General features: G+C 45.7%; 1 protein-coding gene across 1 annotated transcript in view; it reads left to right on the top strand.

Moving 5' to 3' along the window:
• The window catches only part of LOC146822470 (NACHT, LRR and PYD domains-containing protein 3-like), a 580,768-nt gene that overhangs the window by 506,304 nt on the left and 53,913 nt on the right, over positions 1-20,551 (top strand). Inside the window, exon 11 of the mRNA XM_085613585.1 lies at positions 7,530-7,700. Within this exon, the coding sequence (XP_085469711.1) occupies positions 7,530-7,700 (171 nt within the window). The remainder of the gene's footprint in view (positions 1-7,529; positions 7,701-20,551) is intronic.

The raw sequence follows: 20,551 nt of genomic DNA, 5'->3' as shown, positions 1-20,551 counted from the left end.
TAATCACTGCAAAGGCTTTGGGATATTCCCAACGTTCCCTCAATGGTACCGGGGGGCCACGCTGGTGGTCATCATTGTGAATATTGTGCATGATTAAAAAAATAAAGTTTTGACACATAAGTTGTGTCACTAACACCCCCATTTGGGGTCAGCCACCCTGACCTCTTATGTTAGCTTTCACAGAGATTTTTAGCCTGGGGAACCGTTTCCAATCAATAAAATGGCAGCCGTAACTTTCTGTTCAAGGTGCGTCCAGCCAATCACAGCATTCCAGTTGACGCACACCTAGAAATCGTCAGGAAATATCCGCAGCCAGAGATATCACTATAATTTTCAACTAACATCTCTCAAAAGATACTGAATGGATTTGCATCAAATAAAAAAAGCACAATCTGCATAACATCTATCTTTCTGCCAAATATGCTGTAATTCCATCCAGCCGTTTGGGCTGTAAGTTCGACGAAGCGTGCCTATGGGAATAAACATTACAAATACACCCTTATTTTGTGTGGTTGTATGGGTGTGTGAGTGGCTCTGTTGAGATCCTGTATGGGTGAGTGAGGGGTGTGTGCTTGGCTGTATATTTATGTTTTTATTTTTATTTATTTGCAAAGTTACTTAAAACCAATGCAATACATACAAAATTAAAAACCATATGTATAATATAATATACGACCTCCGTAAAATATCATCAGTCTGTTAATAAAAGCGCTTCTATTGTCTTTACAAGTTAAAATACCAATTTAAACGTACAGTAGCCACCTTTACAAGTATCCCAGATGCCTACATCAATTGGATCACCCCCAACAAAAAGCTGATGGGCCTAAGGCTGTGGTGCCCGAAGATCTTGATGTCAGTTTGGTATTTTTGCCCGGGCTGCTTCAAGAAATTTGAATAGTCTGATGTTCAATTGTGGGGATGCTGGGTCAAAGCAGGCCAATACTGCCTGCCTCCTTGACCGAATCCCCCTTTGATTAAAGGGAATTTTTAACAGTTGCCTCCTTTCTTGAAGTGTTTCCGTGCAAGAACAAATGGTATGGGTAATGTCCCCCTGTCCTTTTTTACATTAACTGCATACTGTGAAGGTCGGGTCCCTTTTCCAGGGGGGGAGATGCTGTGTGCATGGCATCACTCCAAGTCGTAGCATTAAACATTTTAGTTTCAGTGCTTTTGAGTAGCCCAAATTAAAATATTGTTGCGGGGCTAAAATCCTGTACGAATTCAAAGTCATCCATGCATGCGCTCTGGCAGAAAAGGCAGCTTTGTCCTCCACCAATGACTGTATTTTAAATGCCTTCCACACTAATTTTTTGAAAACTGAGTGGTGACTGTGTGTATCCCATAGCGGCAGTAAACCAGTGTTGGCCAGAGCCTCCTGCAAGTAACGTCTAGCTGGCGAGTTCTCCCTCTGTTGTAATTCTTGCCACAGCAGATGATTTAAGGGTTTAGGGTTTGATGTTCTAATTTTGTTCCAACAGTTAACATATACTCCGTAGCTGGCCCAAGTTTGCTTTATAAGTCCGAACTCCAATCGAATTTGTGCCGGGGAGGTATAAGTCAGGAGGCTGAACATAGATCTGTAGGCTTTTACGAGAGTTTTGTCCAAAAGGTTGGTGTCTCGCCCGCGCAATGCTTCACTACCATAGGTAATGGTGGGAATGATTTTTGCCTGCGCTACCACCAAGTGAGGACTCAGCGTAGGGCCCAGAAGTTTGGCTGATAGGCCTTTCATGGTTAGAGCAAGAATCGTCCCTTTCCTTTTAATCTCTTCCTGTTGCCGCCTGAATGATCCTTCTTTGTCAAAGTAGACTCCCAATTACTTATAAACCTCCGCTGATTCAATGTGTTTGTCACCCAGGTACCATAGATGGTTCTTTTTTCATTTACTGTTGAATGTCATGGTCCTGGTTTTGTTTAGGTTTATTGAGAGGCTGTTCTCTACTACGTAGACCTGCAGACCATTAAGAAGATTTCGCAAGCTAACTGCCATATGGCTAAGTATGACTACATTGTCCGCGTAGAGTAGATTGCACAAAGCAGAGCCCCCTATTCTAGGGGCATGAGAATTGCAATTGTTGTGTCTGTGTTAAATCTGACATGAATAAATTGAATAAGATGGGGGCCAGCACGCAGCCCTGTTTCAGTTCTTTCGTTGTCTTGACTTTTCTTGAGAGGTGGGAGCCTGAGCCTAATTTAACCTGTACCCATGTGTCGGTGTTTAAAAGCATTATCATTGATAAGAGGGTGTTTGGAATGCCCCATCTGGCTAACTTTAACCACAATTTGGACCTCTCCACGCTGTCAAATGCGGCGCTGAATTCAATGAAACAGACATGCAGCTTTGTTTTCCTTAGTTTTATTGCATCCATTATCAGTGATATTGCCATAATGTTAGATATTGTACCTGCATTTTTTTGGAAACCTGTCTGGTTCGGCGGAATTATTTCATTATTTTCAGCCCAAGTTGTCAGTTCCACCAACAATGTTCCCGCAAAGTATTTGACCTCATTGTCGATCAGTGCAACCAGCCGATAATTGGCTGGCAGGAGCTTACTGCCGCTTTTATGAATTGGGATGATCGTTGACCCTTTCCACGAGTCTGGGATTATGCCCAGTCATCTTACTTCCAGGAAAAGTGGATGGATTATGTCTGCCCAATCCTCTGGCCTTTCTTTAAACACTGCTGGTGGAATGCCATTCGGGCCTGGTGCTCCTTCCCTTCTTCCCCTTCTGATCTGTTTCCTAATTGTTAGTTGATCGGTGGCAGGTGGCCTTTCCTCCTCATCATGACTGGTATCAAGAGAATTCAGATTGACATTTGCTCGGAACTTCTATCGGCAGCGGTGCTGACAGGGAAGTGGTTGTTACCTCTTTCCCTTCTTCCTGTGTTATTTTGTGCGAGCGTAGCTGCTCTACTCTGCTCCTGTGTCAGCTGATGGATGCTTTGGCTATTAAAGTGGGAATTTAGGTAGCTTGCCCAAGTCTCCTAAAGTATATAGGAAGTGAGTCCCCCCCGATGCGGGTGAATAATGGTGTTTACTGTTTTCCAAAAACGATTACTAGCGTTGTGCTTTATATTATGGAGGAGTTTTGCCCAGAAAACCTGTTCGTTGTTGTTGTTAATGTTCCATTTCAGCCTCTTTAGTTGGGTTCTTTGTAGCCGCAGAGAGCAAAGGAGCAGCGTGTTGCCTGGTTCATGGCGTAGAGAACGTATGGAGCCATTTATCAGTCTCTTAATTGCCTTTATTTGTGTTCTTTGGTCCTTAGTTAGCTTTTTCTCTTGTGTCTGCGCCGGAACGCTCCCTGTTTTTGATGGCTGTTGCCTTCAAGTTACTGAGGTTGGTTGTGAAGCATTCCCAGGTTTGTATCCGGTTCTTTCCGAGTGGTTGAGCGAATAAAAGCTTGATTGCAGTGTCTGTTAGGGACTCTATGCTTTCTGTTGTAAACTTAATCCTCTTATAGTTCGTTGTGTAGCTTGAGCCTAGGTGTGGGGCAGGGTAAATGCTAATGCATCTGTTGCTGCTAGAGTGATCTCTTGTGGACGGTGATCACTGTCCCCTATGTCTCCCATTTCAAAGCCTGTTACGTATTGAAACAACGAGAGGCTGACAAACGTGTAATCTAAGAGTGAGCTTGTTGTTTCAGTATGATAGCTTGCCACTGGGGGGAATCACCGTCAGTTCTACCATTGAGGGCCCTGAGGTTTAGGTGTTCTAGTTCTTCCAGCAGAAGTCTATTTACCCTGTTCGGCCTCCCATGCGTAAAGGAACCCTGCATTGGTAAATTGTAATTTAACAATAGGAGGGAGACTTCCTTTGCTTCGGATGAGCCCATTAGGTATAAGTTCATGTCTCCTGATAAAATTACATTTGGGGTTTCAGCGATGCCTAAGTGAGAAGTTATTTGATCTATTATCTTTGCTGAATCCACTGCTGTTCGTTTTGGGTGGATATATGCATTAAGCAGTGTTGCTTCATTTTGTACCCCTGCCAAGTAAAGAGTAAGTTTAACTGCTAGAGCTGTATCTGATTCCAAGCCAATAGTCACTGCTGTTGTTATGGTTGATGTTGAGATATATGTTGCCAGCCCCCCGAAGAGTGACCCATTTTGCTGCCCTTAATGACAGGTCGGTCGAAGCAAAGGAACCCTTGGATAAATAGTGGTTTCTTGAGCCAGGTTTCCTGTAGCATGACAATATCAAAATTATTAAGATATTGCAGGAATTCAGGGTCTTGAATTTTTGACTCTAAGCCGTTTACGTTCCATGAGCATAGACTTATTGCTAGTTCCTTTTGTCTGTTATTACTAAGATCTCTATAGTTGTTATTCCATTGAGTTGCTGTCTCAAGGGTTATAGTTCTTGTAATTGGTTCAGCATACCAGGAGTGGCGTCCTCGTGGCTTATCCACCCTTGGAGATCCGTAATGAGTGCCTTGGATGAGAGCCCTACTTGGCGTTGAGTGGCCAAGAGCCCCTCTTAATACAGAAGTTGAGGGCCTTGAGCATTGTTTAATGCCTGGCCTTGGGCTCAGGTTTAGCAGTGGCACTGGGTAGGCTGGAGGTTGGTAGGAACTAATTTGGATGCCCCAGCCTTTAAAGGTAAGATGGTGCTTTGGTACTCTCTTCGCCGTAGCTGTAGTTTTCCATAGTGCCCTTGTTGTTTCTGGATTGGCTGGATTATCTGCCATAAGAAACTTAATTGCGAGTAGATCTGTTGTATTCAGGTCTGCTAGAGTGGGTATGGCCCGGAGTAATTTTAAAACATTACCTCGATTAAGCAGATCGTGACGACCTTTTGTAATATACTCTGGTTTGAGCAGTGTGTATCTCGGAGCCTGTGACAGATCATTTGGGAGAGAGGCTAAAGTTTCGAGTTGCCCTGTCGCGTTGGCAACGATGTTTCGATGGGTTAACCAGAGAGGCTCATATTGGTCTGTTTGCACAGCTGTGCAGATGGCATTGGGAACTTTTTCCATATTTTTTGTTGGAGATACGTTTCTTAGTTGGCTCTGTTGATGCCAAGGGAGAGAGAAGCCTGAGGTAGTTGGTCCAGGGCTATCCTCTGATGCGTCCCCTCCGTTTGAGATGCCACTATCCGAGTTGTACCATTAGTTCTCGTTATAATTTCGTCTTTTCCCGCTGGCTGGGTAGAAGAGAGTTGCCCAGTTTCCTGCCGGGTATGCTCCTGGATAATATCTTTTACTAAAACCTTGATGTTATGGTGATCAGTAGGCCCAGCTTGCCGTTTTAGATTAGAACTGGTGGATTGTAGGGGAGGAACAAGGGCTGGACTGTTGACTGTGAGTGGGTGGATGTATAGGTAAATAACTGGGTTTGTCAGTAACTGTATGGATAATTGTGTAGCTCTGTGAGGGGCTGTATGGATGACTGACTGGTCATATGATCAGCCTCTATGAGTGAGTAGGTGTGTGAGTGGCTCTATGGATGAGTGAATGGTTGTGTAAGAACTTGTATGGGTCTGTGAATGGGCATGTGAGTGGGCATATGAGAGGTTGTATGGGGGTGTTAGTGGGTGTGTGAGTGCTTCTGTGGATGATGTCATTAGTTAGCTCAGGTAACTATAACTGCTGAATGGCATTGGTTTTGTATGAGTGAAATCTGAGCCTAGCTATAACGTCCCTGGAACCTTTGAGTTGTTTGGTGAATTTCGAAGGTTTTTAAAATTATATTTCATAACAATTTCATCCCTGTAACCTTTGGTTCTTTCAGTGAATTTCTACAGTTTTTACATTCTATTTCATAACTGTAAGATCCCTGTAACCTTTGTTTTATTCTGAGGTAATTTGTAAGCTTTTTAAATTTTATTTCCCAACAGTACCCACTAACCTTTGAAACTGAGTGTGTGAGTGAGTGCATGAGTGTCTCAGTGGGTATATGAGTGTCTGAGTAGGTTTGTGAGTGGGTGTGAGAGAGTATGATTGTGACTGTAAGTGGGTATATGAGTGTCTGAGTCTCTGATAGAGCTGGGTGGTAAACTCTGCTCTGCCAGCAGAGTTTGCAAAATTTTGCCACTCTGCGCTTCTCCTGGAATAGGGAAAAAATTCCCCCCAACTGCTGACAGAGCAGAGTTTACTGGCACACTTAGCCCTAGACTTCATCCCCCAAGAGTAGTGTGCCAGGAGGCGTGTTTGCAAAGTGTTTGAGAAAGGGGGCGGGACCCTGATGAGGTCTGAACAATCCTGCTGTGGGGTACTTGTGGAAACATTAGGGGTTCTTTCCCCCAACGGCCCTCAGCAGCCATGGGGACTTCATCCCGCAAACACTAGTGCACCAGTAGGTGTACGTGCAGTATGATTGAGAAAGGGGGGGGCCTTCAATGAGGTCTAAGGACTCCCACTGTGGGAGACTTACATGTGGCAACAATAGCAGTTCTTGGCCCCAAACAACCCTCAGCAGCCAAGGGGACTTCATCCCCGAACCAGCAGTGCATCAGGAGGAACATTTGAAGGGTGGTTGAGGAAGGAGGCATGGCCTCTGATGAGGTCTGAGCAATTCCACTGTGGGGGACTTATATGTGGTTGTTATTTAGTCCCGGGAAGTAGTGGTCCCCGGGACTCAGGGGGTCTGAGTAGCCCCCATTAATCTTTCTTTAGCCCTTGGGAGGTGGTGGTCCCTGGATCTCAATGAGCCTCAGGAGGGGAACCCTGTGCACCCCCTCCTTTACATTTTCTATGAGCCCACATGCCCAGGGGACCTGGCCCACACAGGGGGCTAAATTGTAAAGAAGGGAAGGAGCCTGCAGGTCTTGCTTTTTATTTTTGGGGGGAGCCGTAAGTCCAGTGTAACTCCTGTCAAAATGTTTTTTTTTTTAAATGCCCAAGTCTGGATCCCTGAGGGATACCCCCCAAGAGGCCTGGGGGGTCAGGGCATTCCTACCCTGCCCCGTCTGATTTTTTTTCCCCTTTTATGTGAGACTTGGCTGAAACCGAGTCCCAAGATGGCTGACAACACTTCCTGGTTGAAGTGTTGGCTGCCAATCAGATTTCACCACGGAGACTGTCGGATCCACGGAGGATCTTCGTCCCTATATATACACAAATTTAGTTTTCCCTTAATATCTCAAAAACTATTGAATGGATTTACACCAAATCAGGAAAAGGCATTTGTCTGGACCAATATCGACCTTTCTCTCAAATTTTGTGTCATTCCGTTCAGCGGTATATATATGAGTTTTCAAGTCGAAATCCGATTGAATAGTCATTTGTGAATTAACACAACCATACAATTTGCTTTAACAAGTAATATGCTAAACCCCTTAGAAGGCCACAATAGATATCTGTCATTCATCTTATCTCCTCTACAGAATCCAACATAACATCTTCTTCAGTTCATAGAAACCTTTGATTTTGATTGTATTGTGATGTGTTATGATTACCACTGGTCTCACCACACAACGTAAGAAACAATGCGCTCTTCCTGTTAGCACAAACTGGTCCTCTGAGTGGCTTTAGCCTGTCTCTGTGAGACTGCCGTTAATGTAGCCATGTTTGTCACTCTTGCTGTTGCAGATTGATATGCTGTGATTTCTCGTACCAGTGCTGTGGTCATCTTGCCACAGCTCTCAGGACAAACCTCTGCCTGACCAACCTGGACCTGTCTGGAAATAACATTGGAGACGAGGGAATGAAGGCGTTTTGTAAAGAGTTGGAAGATGGAGGCAGTCGAGTGCAGGCTCTTAGGTAAGACATCACTTTACACGTATGCTTCAAGGATTAAAGCGATTGTAATAAGTTAGACAATTTCCACCATGTTACTCTGCTTTACATACAAGTAGAGCAAGCTCATTTTTAATAAAATATTTTTATTCGGATTTGTATACAGAACAAACAACATAATGTCACTAATATCAGAATTATCCAGGTAGTTAGAAGTGAGCAATAAACCCAGAGGAATACAGTGGGATGTCAATCAGCATTGCCAGTCCATCGCATATACATCCATTCAATCCTCTTCCCTTCAATGCCTACTGTATCCCTAGAGACCACTTCTCAGAGTCTATCCCTAGAGACCACTTCTCAGAGTCCCCTATAGGATTTCTATGCGCATCAAATCGCCTTCACTTTCACGGGCACCGCCTGCATTCAGATATCACAAATTCCGCCCAGCGTTCACCAGTCCAGTCTTTTAGTTCCAGTGTTATAGTCGGGATCTCGCTCAATCAGGCCGAGGGCCATCCATAGTTTCAAGTGTTTGGACCACCTCCTCTCCCCATATATTCAACAATGCAAACAGTCTGCCCAACATCACAATCCTGGCCCCCATTCCTTGGGCCATACGTTTCCCAAGTCCAAAGAATATGAAAAAAGGATCCCTCTTAGCACAATCTCTCACACGCTGCTATACATTGTGAGCACAAATAAACATTTTTTAAAGTACAAAGTCCTATTTATGATTCAGTAACCTATTACCGAATTGCAAATTGGGTTTGTTATTAGGTATTAGGAAGGGGAGTATTTAAGGTGTCTCTTCCTAATACCGAATCGTAGTGGGATGTATGAATGTTCGAAATGCAGTCGCAAAACATTTACATTTTGCCACCAACTACAAGTTGGTGACAACCCATCTGGTGGTAACCCATTTGCAAATGGGAAGAGCACCCCAAGGGACCCCTTTCCCTTTGTGAATGGTTGCAAAAACATTTTTTTAAGAGCAGGCAGCAGTTGACTATCCACAACAGATTCTGGTTTGGTGCAACTGATTATCCCTCGGAACACTGGGTGAAAACGAGTGGAAATGTTGGAGCGTCTCTCCTAACGCAGTAGCAACCCATAAACCACCCATCGTTGGGGGTTCCCCAAGGCACTTCGCGGCAGGCATGCTGTCTCCTGGGGGAGTTCTGGGGGCCTGAATGGACACACGGATGCTGCCTCCCAACCCAGGGGGGCTTTCACAGGTGGCATAGACACTGTGGAGGACCTCACCCAATTCTCCTGAACTCAGAGGGGGGTTTTTGCCCAGCGGCTGCACCTGGGCTTTGGCATACTAGGCAGTTGGGAATCTGGTGGCTGCCAAACACCACTATCAGGGATGAGGAAACTCAGACCCAAGCAAGGGGCCCAGCAGCCACACCTGGAGGGGTCATTGATGCATCCTCTTGAGCAGGGGGAGCCGGTGTATGATTCAAACCTCTCTGACCTGGATATAGTACTGGCATTGATTGCAGACACCAAGGCCATGCTGCAGCAGGACAAAGGGGTAGTTTCTGTGGGACTGGGGCTGCTGCATGCAGAACACTGGCACCTGTTGGACGGGGTTGAGACTACAGAACAGACACTGGGAGCACTACTCCCAGACGATAAGGCTGTGCATCGGAAAGTTGAGGATCTGACAGCCGGACTGCTCACGCTGTAGCAGAGAGCAGAGGATGCAGAGGGAAGGCATCAACAGAGTGATATCTGCCCGATTGGCCTGCCCAAGAGAGTTGAGGGAATGGATATGGTCACCTACCTAGAGGACTGGCTTTCTTCAACAGTAGCAGCTGAACGCCTTACAACATAGTGACCGCACCGTCATCCGCTCCACTCAACACGCATGCACAGACGTCACCCATAGATTACACTGACACTTTCATTGTGGGTGAAGAACTGCTGCAGGTTTATTTCATACAACATAAGTATGACGATAAGTGGGTTATCTTACGGGCGATCCAGGGCAAGCAGCCCCTCACTGCTCCGCCCGCCTGGCGAGCCAGCACGCACGGTGGGTCGATGCCCTGCAGTGCGGCACATATTTTCAGATCATCCTTTGGATCACGTGATCTGTCGCATACTCCCGCCCCTTTTGACGGGGGCGGAGCGTGTTGTGGCACACTCCCGGTTGGTCAGGCCCCCCAACCGCCCGAAGGACTAACGGGGCGACGTCGCGGTCTTCGCAGAACCTCCTTTGGCTCCCGGACCTTGGCTCGGGCACCCTTACTGTGCCGGACAGGGGTACCCTTACTGTACCGCCTGTCGCAGAGGTACCCTTACTGTACCCTTCTGCCTCCAGATCGCCCTGTAACTCCGCCTGCAACGCAAGAAAAAACATTAAAACATTCCAATGGCGCGCTACCTCCGCTGCGCAGGGTAAGCGGAAAGGGTGGGAATACGCGTGGCCAGGAGGAGCGGCGCAGGAAGCAGAGGAAGATCAGAGGGGGTGAGGCGCCTAAAAAGGGGGGTCTAGCCTCGCCCACCCTAGTGGCACGCCTCCCCCAGGCAATCCCATTGGGGGCCTCCCCTCCCCGAGGTGCGGCCTCACGCGAGGCGGAGCAAGGGGGGGGGGAGGCTCCGACGGGCGGCCACTAGAAGGCTGCCCTGCTGATGTCCCCCTGCGTGGGACGCGGGCAGCGGCATAGTGACCGCACCGTCATCCGCTCCACTCAACACGCATGCACAGACGTCACCCATAGATTACACTGACACTTTCATTATGGGTGAAGAACTGCTGCAGGTTTATTTCATACAACATAAGTATGACGATAAGTGGGTTATCTTACGGGCGATCCAGGGCAAGCAGCCCCTCGCTGCTCCGCCCGCCTGGCGAGCCAGCACACACGGTGGGTCGATGCCCTGCAGTGCGGCACATATTTTCAGATCATCCTTTGGATCATGTGATCTGTCGCATACTCCCGCCCCTTTTGACGGGGGCGGAGCGTGTTGTGGCACACCCCCGGTTGGTCAGGCCCCCCAACCGCCCGAAGGACTAACGGGGCGCCATCGCGGTCTTCGCAGAACATCCTTTGGCTCCCGGACCTTGGCTCGGGCACCCTTACTGTGCCGGACAGGGGTACCCTTACTGTACCGCCTGTCGCAGAGGTACCCTTACTGTACCCTTCTGCCTCCAGATCGCCCTGTAACTCCGCCACAGCTCTGGGGAGGCTTCCGTCGCTGCCAGAGCCCCCCCTTCCTCCCTTTGCTCTTATAGGTGCCCTGCCCCTGCAAGCTAGCTTTGGCGTGTATGGACCTGAAATCCTACTGTGATTTTCAATTGGGCCAACTACGGCCATTCTGGCTTTGTAAGTGTGTTTCCAACAGCTAAGCACCGTATAGCAGGATGGAGGTGACGCGTGAGTTAACTGCCTTCGCCACGTTTATCCACACAACTGACATCACGGGTGTCTAATGATGGGATGGGCACTTAAAAGCTGTGAACATCAGACGGTATGGGGGCACCAGCCTCGTCTGTACTCTCACCCAGCACACGGGAAACATACGCTCACTGTCCCTGGCTGCTTCACGTCACCGCCCCTGAATGGTTAATGCCGCAAACTTAGCTAGTGACAGCATTATTGGCAAGGGATTCGTAGAGACAATCTCGCCTCCCTAAAGCATGCCAATACACATCAATTTAACAGATAAAACTGCTAACTCTGCCGTATTACCTTTTTGGCCATTAACCTTACTTTTCTTCCTCTCACGTTGTATTATTATCCCATTGTTTACTTTCAATTACCAATCTCAGCCACATCTCCTTGGATTGGCCTCCCCACTGCCAATAATGACCCAGCCTTCTGGGGATCATCTTAACTACCAAATAATACCGGTTTTATTAAATATTCTTGCAAGTGAAGTTACATTAACTTACATGATGGAGTCTTATTCTAGCCTTGTTCTTCAATAGTTCAATAAAATCAAACTAAGATAAATATTGTTGAAATATTTCGGTTCATTCCTACTTTTAATTCCTTGAAATTGAAGCTTCTTTCCTGAAGGCGACATGTAATTTGCACTAATTTTTCTGTAAAAGTCAAATCAGTTATAAAATTCAAAACCTAATGCTAACCACAACAATCGGGAACATAAGTGCAAATGTTCTTTAACAGGCACTGAAAATATTTACCGTTTGTGTAATGTTCGTTATCTAATGTTGTTAGTTAATGTTATTGACTGATACAAATTGCACTGCAATTTCACCTTTCACCTTTTACCATAACTATTACTCCAAAATATCGTTGACTTCGATTGAATTAATTTCAACATAAATTTTTTTTTATTTTTTTTTATGGTTTAGTTCAACACTATGTCACCTTGTGGAACAACCTGTGTGGTTCCACCAGCTCTGTTTTCGAATTTCTCCGTAGAGCACAGACACATTGTGTTCCGCTCCTGAAAGATTATGAAATCCAATCCCACATTTGTTATGTCAGGGTATACTAAATTTGTAGGGCACACGTATCAGATTCGTTTCCTGGCGCTACTCTGAAACCGGTTAGGGTGGTATGTTACTCATCTACCTTACTAACTAGCCATGTTTAGGCGTTTGCGGGAAGTCATGGTGTCTGTGCAGGACCTAATCTCTGGAGGTTCAAATATCTGGGACCTGGTGTGACGAAACCAGTTCCCCCAAAGTGTTTCCATTTACAGGATCCCCGGGGGACACCACATGTAGTTTAATCATGGGGGTCGTGACGTGGCCAAGGTGAACCCTTCACGTCGCCACATTCAAATCGTAGAATGGATAAAGAGAGCAGTATTGTTTTGTTTTTTTTTGTTTTGTTTTTTTGATTCCAAAACCAAATTACTTTCGAGATTTTCACCTTAACCACTTGATGTGCCATTGGCTTGACTATTAGGCAATGTCCTTATCGAAGGAGTACAGCTCTCAGATATCATCCACCCAACACAGGGCATCTGTGAGTGACACAAAATATTTACAGCTCCTTGTGCTTACTAAAAGGGACCCGCTCCTCAGTTTCCAGCACACAATGCCCTATAGTGTCATCTGGCCCTGGTGCCTATCAAACAACTGTGACAGCCTCTGCCACCTTCATACAATAAATAAACGAGCTTCAAAAGGTCGCAGAAGAAGCAAGCCAGGCTGAGTCTCGGTAGACCATGTCACTCTGGGCTTTCCCTTGCCTCCCTGTGGAACAGGGGGAATAAACTTAAAGATGTGGAGAAGTGTGGCTCACTGGTTAGAGGAGGCATACCCTGAAGCAGAGATCAGACCCGGGACCGGGGTTCGTTTCCCGACGCGGCAGGGTCCAGAACCCAATTGTCCACGGACTCGATAATTCTCGCTTCGGTGCCCACTCTAAGCATGAGTTCACACTATGCAGCTCTGGGCAACAAGCCTGCTTAATCTCCACAACGGCCTCCCGCGGCGGGATGCCTGGCTTTCACCTTGGGGATGCCCAGTACGGGTTATCTTACAGGGAAAAACCAGGACGGGTTCCCAATGCAAGCGCCAAGATGCCCGTAGGGTGATAGCTGCGCTCTATAAGTACCTCAATCAATCAATCAATGTTAAGTATGACACACAAACCCAGGCCTTCTGCATGTCTCAAAACAGCTCAGGCTGCTGACTGTCCTGTATAGACTAAGCTGTCACTATGACTGAGTTGCAGAAAACCTTACACCAGCTGTTTCCGAATAGCAAGGCCAAAGATGAAAGGCAGCAGCATCTCTTGACTTGAGCGTGGAACTCGCACTAATAAATACCTTCAGGATGTTATGTAAGACACACAGACCCAGGCCTTCAGCTGGTCTCAAAACAGCTCAGGCTGCTGACTTTTCTGTATGGACTAAGCTGCCACTGAGACTGATTTGAAAGAAACATGACAGCAGCTGTTTTCGAATAGCAAGGCAAAGATGAAAGACAGCAGCATCTCTTGACTCTAGCGTGGAACTCACAATAAGAACATTGGTAGATCAATTTCCGTGTTACACCTTTCTACAAGCTGGCCATTGCATTATGGATGAGACTGGGTTTTAGGCTGAACCTTTGACATATTTGTACTCCTGCTACCAAGATAACACATATATATATATATATATATATATATATATATATATATATATATTCACTGAAAAAACCATAGGTTTCAGGGGTGTTATAGTTAGCTGGACTTTTCACTTGTACAAAACCATTGAAATTCCTCCATTATAGTTAGTTCAGCTAACTATAACTCGCGCGCCCGCAATGCACTGCTGATGACGTCACATATTATATCACTCATGACATGGTCAGTGACATCACTCATGACATCACTGATGACATCTCAAATGACATCACTGATGACATCACTGATGACATCATCCAGTGAATGTGTGTTTTTCTGAAAATTAAATATGTTTTATATATGAATATCTCAAGGTCGATGGAAGAATAAATGGGTATATAAGTGTCTAAATGGATGATTTGTTTTTGAAAAATTGATTGTGTAACTGACTGATTAAGTGTATCATAGTGAATACATGGCTTAGTGAGTAATGTTTAAATATGTAAATATCTGTATCAGTCTCTCACTTTGTGTATAAGTGGCTGCATGGGTTGGTGAGTAGCTACATGGGTGTCTATATAGGTTATTAGTTGGTTTTTTGAGTATCAGTCTGAGTGTCTGCATGGTTCGGTGGGGGGTATTACGTAGTGCATAGGTGCATGAATGAGTGACTCACTGTTTGTATGTGTTGAAGACAGCATGTGTGCAGGACTGTATGGGTGGATGAGTGTGTGTATGGGTGTGTTAGTGAGTGAATGACTGTCTCAATAGTGTCTTTATGAGTAACTACATATGTTTTAAACTAGTATATGTGACTATTGGTGTATATAAGTGAGTATATGTGAGAGTGAGAGATTGAAGGAGTTCCTGTATGAATAAGTATGTGTTTCTATAAGTGATTGTTTAAAAGACTAAGTATGTGTAAGTTTCCGTAGAAGTAAGTGTGGTGGTGTGTGCATAACTGTATATGCAAGTAAATGTATGTTTGATTCTTTATTAGCATGAGTGACTATGTGTGTGAGTAACTCTATGGATGAGTGGCATTGTGTAACAGGATGTATAGGTGTATGAGTACATATGATGAGTGAGTACATGTATGAGTGACTGTATAGGACGGTTGATGAATGAGTGGATGTGTATGTGGATCTAAGAATTACTGAAGAGGTTGTTGTAACTGGTATTGGTATGTCCATTGTTTTGAAAATTTTAGTCTCTATTTTTGAATGTGTGTATCAAAGGTTATATTAGGGTGAGAGGAGGTCTGCCACTCTATCACAAGGATGATGTCATCAGTGATGTCATCAGTGATGTCATTTGAGATGTCATCAGTGATGTCATGAGTGATGTCACTGACCATGTCATGAGTGATGTAATATGTGACATCATCAGCAGTGCATTGCGGGCGCGCGAGTTATAGTTAGCAGAACTAACTATAACGGGGGAATTTCAATGGTTTTGTACAAGTGAAAAGTCCAGCTAACTATAACACCCCTGAAACCTATGGTTTTTTCAGTGAATTTCTGAGGTTTTTTAAATGCTAATTTCTAACTATGCCTACAGAGATAGGACATGTGAAGAAAGAAGAAAAAATGCACAGAAAGAAAAAAAGAAGTGCAGAAAGAAGCAACGGAAGTCCTCAAAGACGAAGAAAAGTGCTGGAAGAAGGATAACGTGCAGAAAGAACAAAAAGAAAAGCAGAAAGAAGCCTAGTTGCAAAATCATCCTGTACCCTCAACTTTTTCAGACGGATACTGGTGGTAACTGAGTCTGACTAACCAGTCCTAGAGCCAGTGCTATGTTAAAAGACACTTAGAATACAGTGAAAACACCTACATACACTAGGGAACATTATGCGTTGGGGTCCCCCTGTGATTAGCATGACCTCCTCTGTAAGCCCCTAGTATATAATAGGGCAGGGGGATTAAAACTACCTCTTAAAACAGGCCACAGGGCGTTTTTGCACATGTTAACTCAGGCCCCGTCCCCTCCCTTCACCACTGTGTAAACATGCCCTGTGTCCGTTTTTAGTTTGGAGATTAAGTTCATTTGAATCCTGAGGGTCCCTAGGGTCCAACTAGCCCACTAGGTACCTCCAGTAAGTGCCACAGAGCTGCGTTGCAGAGAGGAGTAAAAAGTGGCACGGCCTGGACCACCTCTCTGCAATGCAGCTCAGTGGCGCTTACTGGAAGCCCTTGGTGGGCTAGTTAGCCCCCAGGGGCCCTCAGTATTGAAGGGAAATTATATTCCCAATTTAAAACGTGCCATAGTGCGTGTTTGCACACGTCACCTCAGGCCCCGTCCCCTCCTTTCACCACTGTGTAAACGCGCCCTGTGGCTGTTCTAAGTTGAGAGATTAAGTCCCCTTGAATCCTAAGGGTCCCTGGGGTCAAACTAGACCACTAGGTACCTCCAGTAAGCACCACAGAGCTGCGTTGCAGAGAGGTGTAAAAAGGGGCTTGGCCTCAGAACACCTGTCTGCAGCGCAGCTCCCTGGCGCATACTGGAGATGCCTGTTGGGCTAGTTGGCCCTCAGGGACCCTCAGTATTGAAGAGGAATTAATTCCCCAACTTACAACTCGCCAGGGGGCGCGTTTGCAGAGTGCTGCAAGGAGGGGGCGTGGCCTCCGGCACGATGCCAGTCTTTTATTTATTTTAATTTTTTAAGAAGGGGGGCTGTGTGGTTCCCCTTCTTATTCTAATTTATTGGCCCTGATGACCCCATCCCCCCAGGGCCTGTCTCCTAATTATATTTTTTTGACCCCAATCCCCAGGGCCGGCCACTGTTTTTTATTATTTTTAAAAAATATATATTTATAGACACACCTAGGACATGCTGGACAAACCGTACGTACCTATCACCATGACGATTTGCGTGATATTCATTAAAAGGCGACTATGCATACAATGAATCCACGTGGAATGTATTTACACCACTAGTGAAGCTCTGACATGTCTGATGCCCTACCGTGCCTAATCCCGGTAGACACCCTTGTCGTTTATTTATACAAACATGGGTAGCTATTGACGGGCACATTTAATACACATGCACACCAAGCCATTCAAAGGGGACTCGACAAAAATTCGACCAAAACTATGCAAGAAACCCCCCTCACGGTTAATAAAACACACATCCACTGCCGGATGTGTAATACTTTTTATTTTACTCTCTGGAAAGGGGACGAACATCACTTGAGAGTCACAGCGCGCTCCTGGCAGAGCCCAATGCTGTGTTACACCCACCATTGCCTGCTGAGTGCCACACACCTCTGTGTTGTATTCCACTAGCTAGTGCATATGCTATGACACTCTCTAGCCCATGTGCACTGTAACACCACCCCGTGAATATGTCATGCCACACTTGTCTTCGCACGGGTTATATTGCCCCATCTAACGTGCCTTCCTCGATGCCTATGTTATAACGCACAGTGCTATGCCATACATATTACAATCTGGGATCCATATCTTTGTCACAGTGCATATGCAACGTTACACTCCCCAGCACATATTTTATATTACAACTTTAGAGACTAGTTAGGTTACACAACACTGCCCTGTGCATATTACACTCCAAGCCGCATATCGCATAGCACGCGCTAGTGCCTGTGCTATCTCGCGCTCTCCAATGAATCTGTCATTGCGCACAATGTATTGCATATTATATTTCACGCCCGGTTCATCTTATATCACACTTTTTGGTGCATAGTTTATACCATACACTATATCTAGTTTTCATTTTCAATCGTGCTCTCAGGACTATGTTCTATATAACACTGTGTTCACCTACCCTTTTCACGGGCATTACATTTTGCGATAGGGGGTGGAGGGTCAGGGGGTGTTTCTGCCAAGTGAGCCCGGAGTCACAGTCACAAACGTCCTCTTCTTCCTGAATAAAAATGAGATTATGCTGCATACTTGTTCATATTTTAAGTAGTTCGCACAGACACACGTTTTAAAAACAATAAAGTTCATAATACCCGCCTTCTCTGAACAGTTAGCTTGCTGCCCCATCCCCCTCCTCCCTATCCTCTGTTGTGTGAATCCATGGACTAGCCTCCTCCCTCCTGCCATGCATGGTCTGATGTGCTGCCACTGCCCTCAATTTAGTATGATGTACCAGTCCACTCCTCCTGCCCTCCATTGCCCAATTCTATGCCCCATCATTGACCTCCTGCTTAAACTCTGTGCTTAGCATGCTGCCCCTATTCTTCTTCCCCCTGCCCTCCGATGTCTTTGTGCATGCCCCTGCTCCATCCTTTTTGCCCACCATGTTCCATGGACCTGCCACTCCTATCTACTCTGAGTGTTCTGTTGAGCTGCCACTCCCCTCCAACCTGCCTAGCATTGTCAGATGACTGTAACCTGTCCCTGCCACCTCCAGCCTGCCTGTCCACATGCCATGCCCCTATCCTCTTCCTCCTATCCTACATGGTCCATTGTACTGCCACACCCTTCTGCCCTCCCTGGTCTGTTGTGCTGCAACTGCTCCTCCTGCCTGCCCCGTGCGGTCTGTTGTGAGGCCCCTTCCCCTGAACTTTCTTGTCTGTGCACAGGTCCTGACCCTCCCTTCTATCCTACATCGTCCTTTGTGCATGCCCCTGCAACCTCCATCTTGCCCATCATAGCCATTGTGCTGCCACTAACCCTCCCACTTGCCATGCATGGGGTTCTGTGCTGCCATGGCCCCTCCCACCTTCCCTGTGTGGTCAGTTAGCTGCCCCTGACCCCCTCCCACCTTCCCTCCATGGTCTGTGTGTATGCCATCACAGTCTCACTGTTGCTCTTCATGGTGTGTCTTGCTTCTAGTGCCCATCCTGCCTGAGCTCCATGGCTATCTTGCTGCTCCTGCCCTGCCCCCTTGCCCCCAGCCCTCTGTTTACATGTGCAGACCCCTACTCCCTCCCTCCTGGCTTGTCTGTTCCATTGTAATGCCCCTGATCCGTCCCTCCTGCCCTTTATGGTCTGTTATGCTGCAGCTTTCTCTCCTGTCTGTCCATTATGGTCAGCTAGCTACCATTGACTCTTGCCCCTCTGTTCTCTGTTGTCCATGTGCATGGTCCTGTCCCCTCCCTCTTGCTTTCTATGGATTGTTGTGCTGCACTCCCGTCCCGCATGCCCTGTGTGGTGTATTGTGCTGCTGCAAACCCTGATGCCTGCCCTGCAGGGTCAGTTTGGTGCACCTCTCCATGTCCCTCCTGTCCTCTGTTATCCAAGTCCATGTACCTACCCCATTTCCTTCCATGATCCAATGTACCATACTTGCGAACATTTTGAACTTGGTAAGAGGGAAATTTTGAAAAAAAACTGGGGTATTGATTTTCCCCTTTGAGTTACATTGAAAAAGAGGAGATTATAGACAGGAGACAGATCAAATAAAGCCCATTTGAGCTTAAAAACATTGGACGTTTCCTGGCTGAATCGGGTCTGTTGGCATGTATGGTTGTACTACCATTGCCTCTTCCTTCTGCCCACAATGGTCTATTACATTGCCACAGCCTCTCTTGCAAGTCCTGTATTGTTGGTTTGTTGCCCCTGCCCACCTTTCCTCTGCCCTCCATAGTCTGTTGTGCTGCCACGGCCCTTCCTGCCTGCTCAGTGTCGTTAAATTGTTGCCTTTGCACCCTCCTACCTGCCTTCAATTTTCAGAGTCCGTGCCCCTGGCCTCTGCCTCTCAACAGTATCCTAATGAACAACTAGATTGCTAACATTTTATATTTATTACAAAAGTGTGGAACGCCTGACGTCATCTTGATGTAATCAAAACTGTAATACCTAGAGCTTTTCCTTTAGAAATTACATATATGAGAGGGTCTTATTGGCATCAAAATTATGGTTAGTGCTCTAAAAGACTAAAATAAGGACATATTTTCTGAGTTTTCAAATAGCGACAAAGCACTTTTAAATTATTTGTTATCTTTATGTTTTTTTATCCAGTTGACCACTTGAATAAATGTTGCACTTAGGGGAGAGGATGTGGTGTTACTTCCAGAACTGCAGACTTTGCAACTGGGGAACCAGGTTGGAGTTTCTGCTTCAGCTCGACATTCTGTGATTCTGGTCAAATCACTTAGTCTCCCCATGTCTACAACCAAAATGAATTTGTTCTTGTGTGATGTAACCAATGCTCATGTAAAGCACTCCAATACCTGACAAGTCTGCACTATATAACACTGCAAAAACACAAAATAATAAGTGTTTTGCACACTTCTGTCATTGGGCTATATTTGGGCTACATTTGGGTGATTTTGGGCTACATTTGGGCTCTTTTGTGTCCGGTGGCCATCTTGGGAGATTTATTTGTTATGAAGTTTCCTAATTTCCTCATGTACTGCAGTCTCCTCAGTAGGAAATGCTTTCAGTTTTTTACTTTGATTCCATCATGAAGGTATTCAGATATGTCACACATTTGCCATAAATTCAGAATGTTAGCACTCTTTTTGCTCATTAGATCACTGTAGTAAAGCTACTGCTCACCAGGGAAAACTTGCTGCTGGTATTGAAAGTGCATGTTTCAGTCTGCATGTCAGAATTTTTTAATGAAATAGAAGAGGATTTGAGAAGTCACTCAAAATGTGCCCTAATTTTTCTTTCTGCAGCACTAATCATACTTTTTATGGAAAAATGAACCCCCTCATTTTGTTCCTTTTTAAATTAAATGTTTTAAGAGTTACCACTTTAATCCAAGCAAGATGGCTTCAGGTGTGCCATACGTTTATCAAAATAGTACTGTTAGCGCTCTAGTTGTTCTTTGGAACACTCTGGGAAGCTGCAGTAGAACACAAAGGAATCAACTGACAGTCTCTGCCCTTGTTGGATGTACATGTTTTACTGAGA

Source organism: Triturus cristatus, chromosome 6 (assembly GCF_964204655.1).
Source record: "Triturus cristatus chromosome 6, aTriCri1.1, whole genome shotgun sequence".
In the NCBI taxonomy this organism is placed as follows: Eukaryota; Metazoa; Chordata; class Amphibia; order Caudata; family Salamandridae; genus Triturus; species Triturus cristatus.
This window is presented reverse-complemented; position numbering and strand designations above follow the sequence as displayed.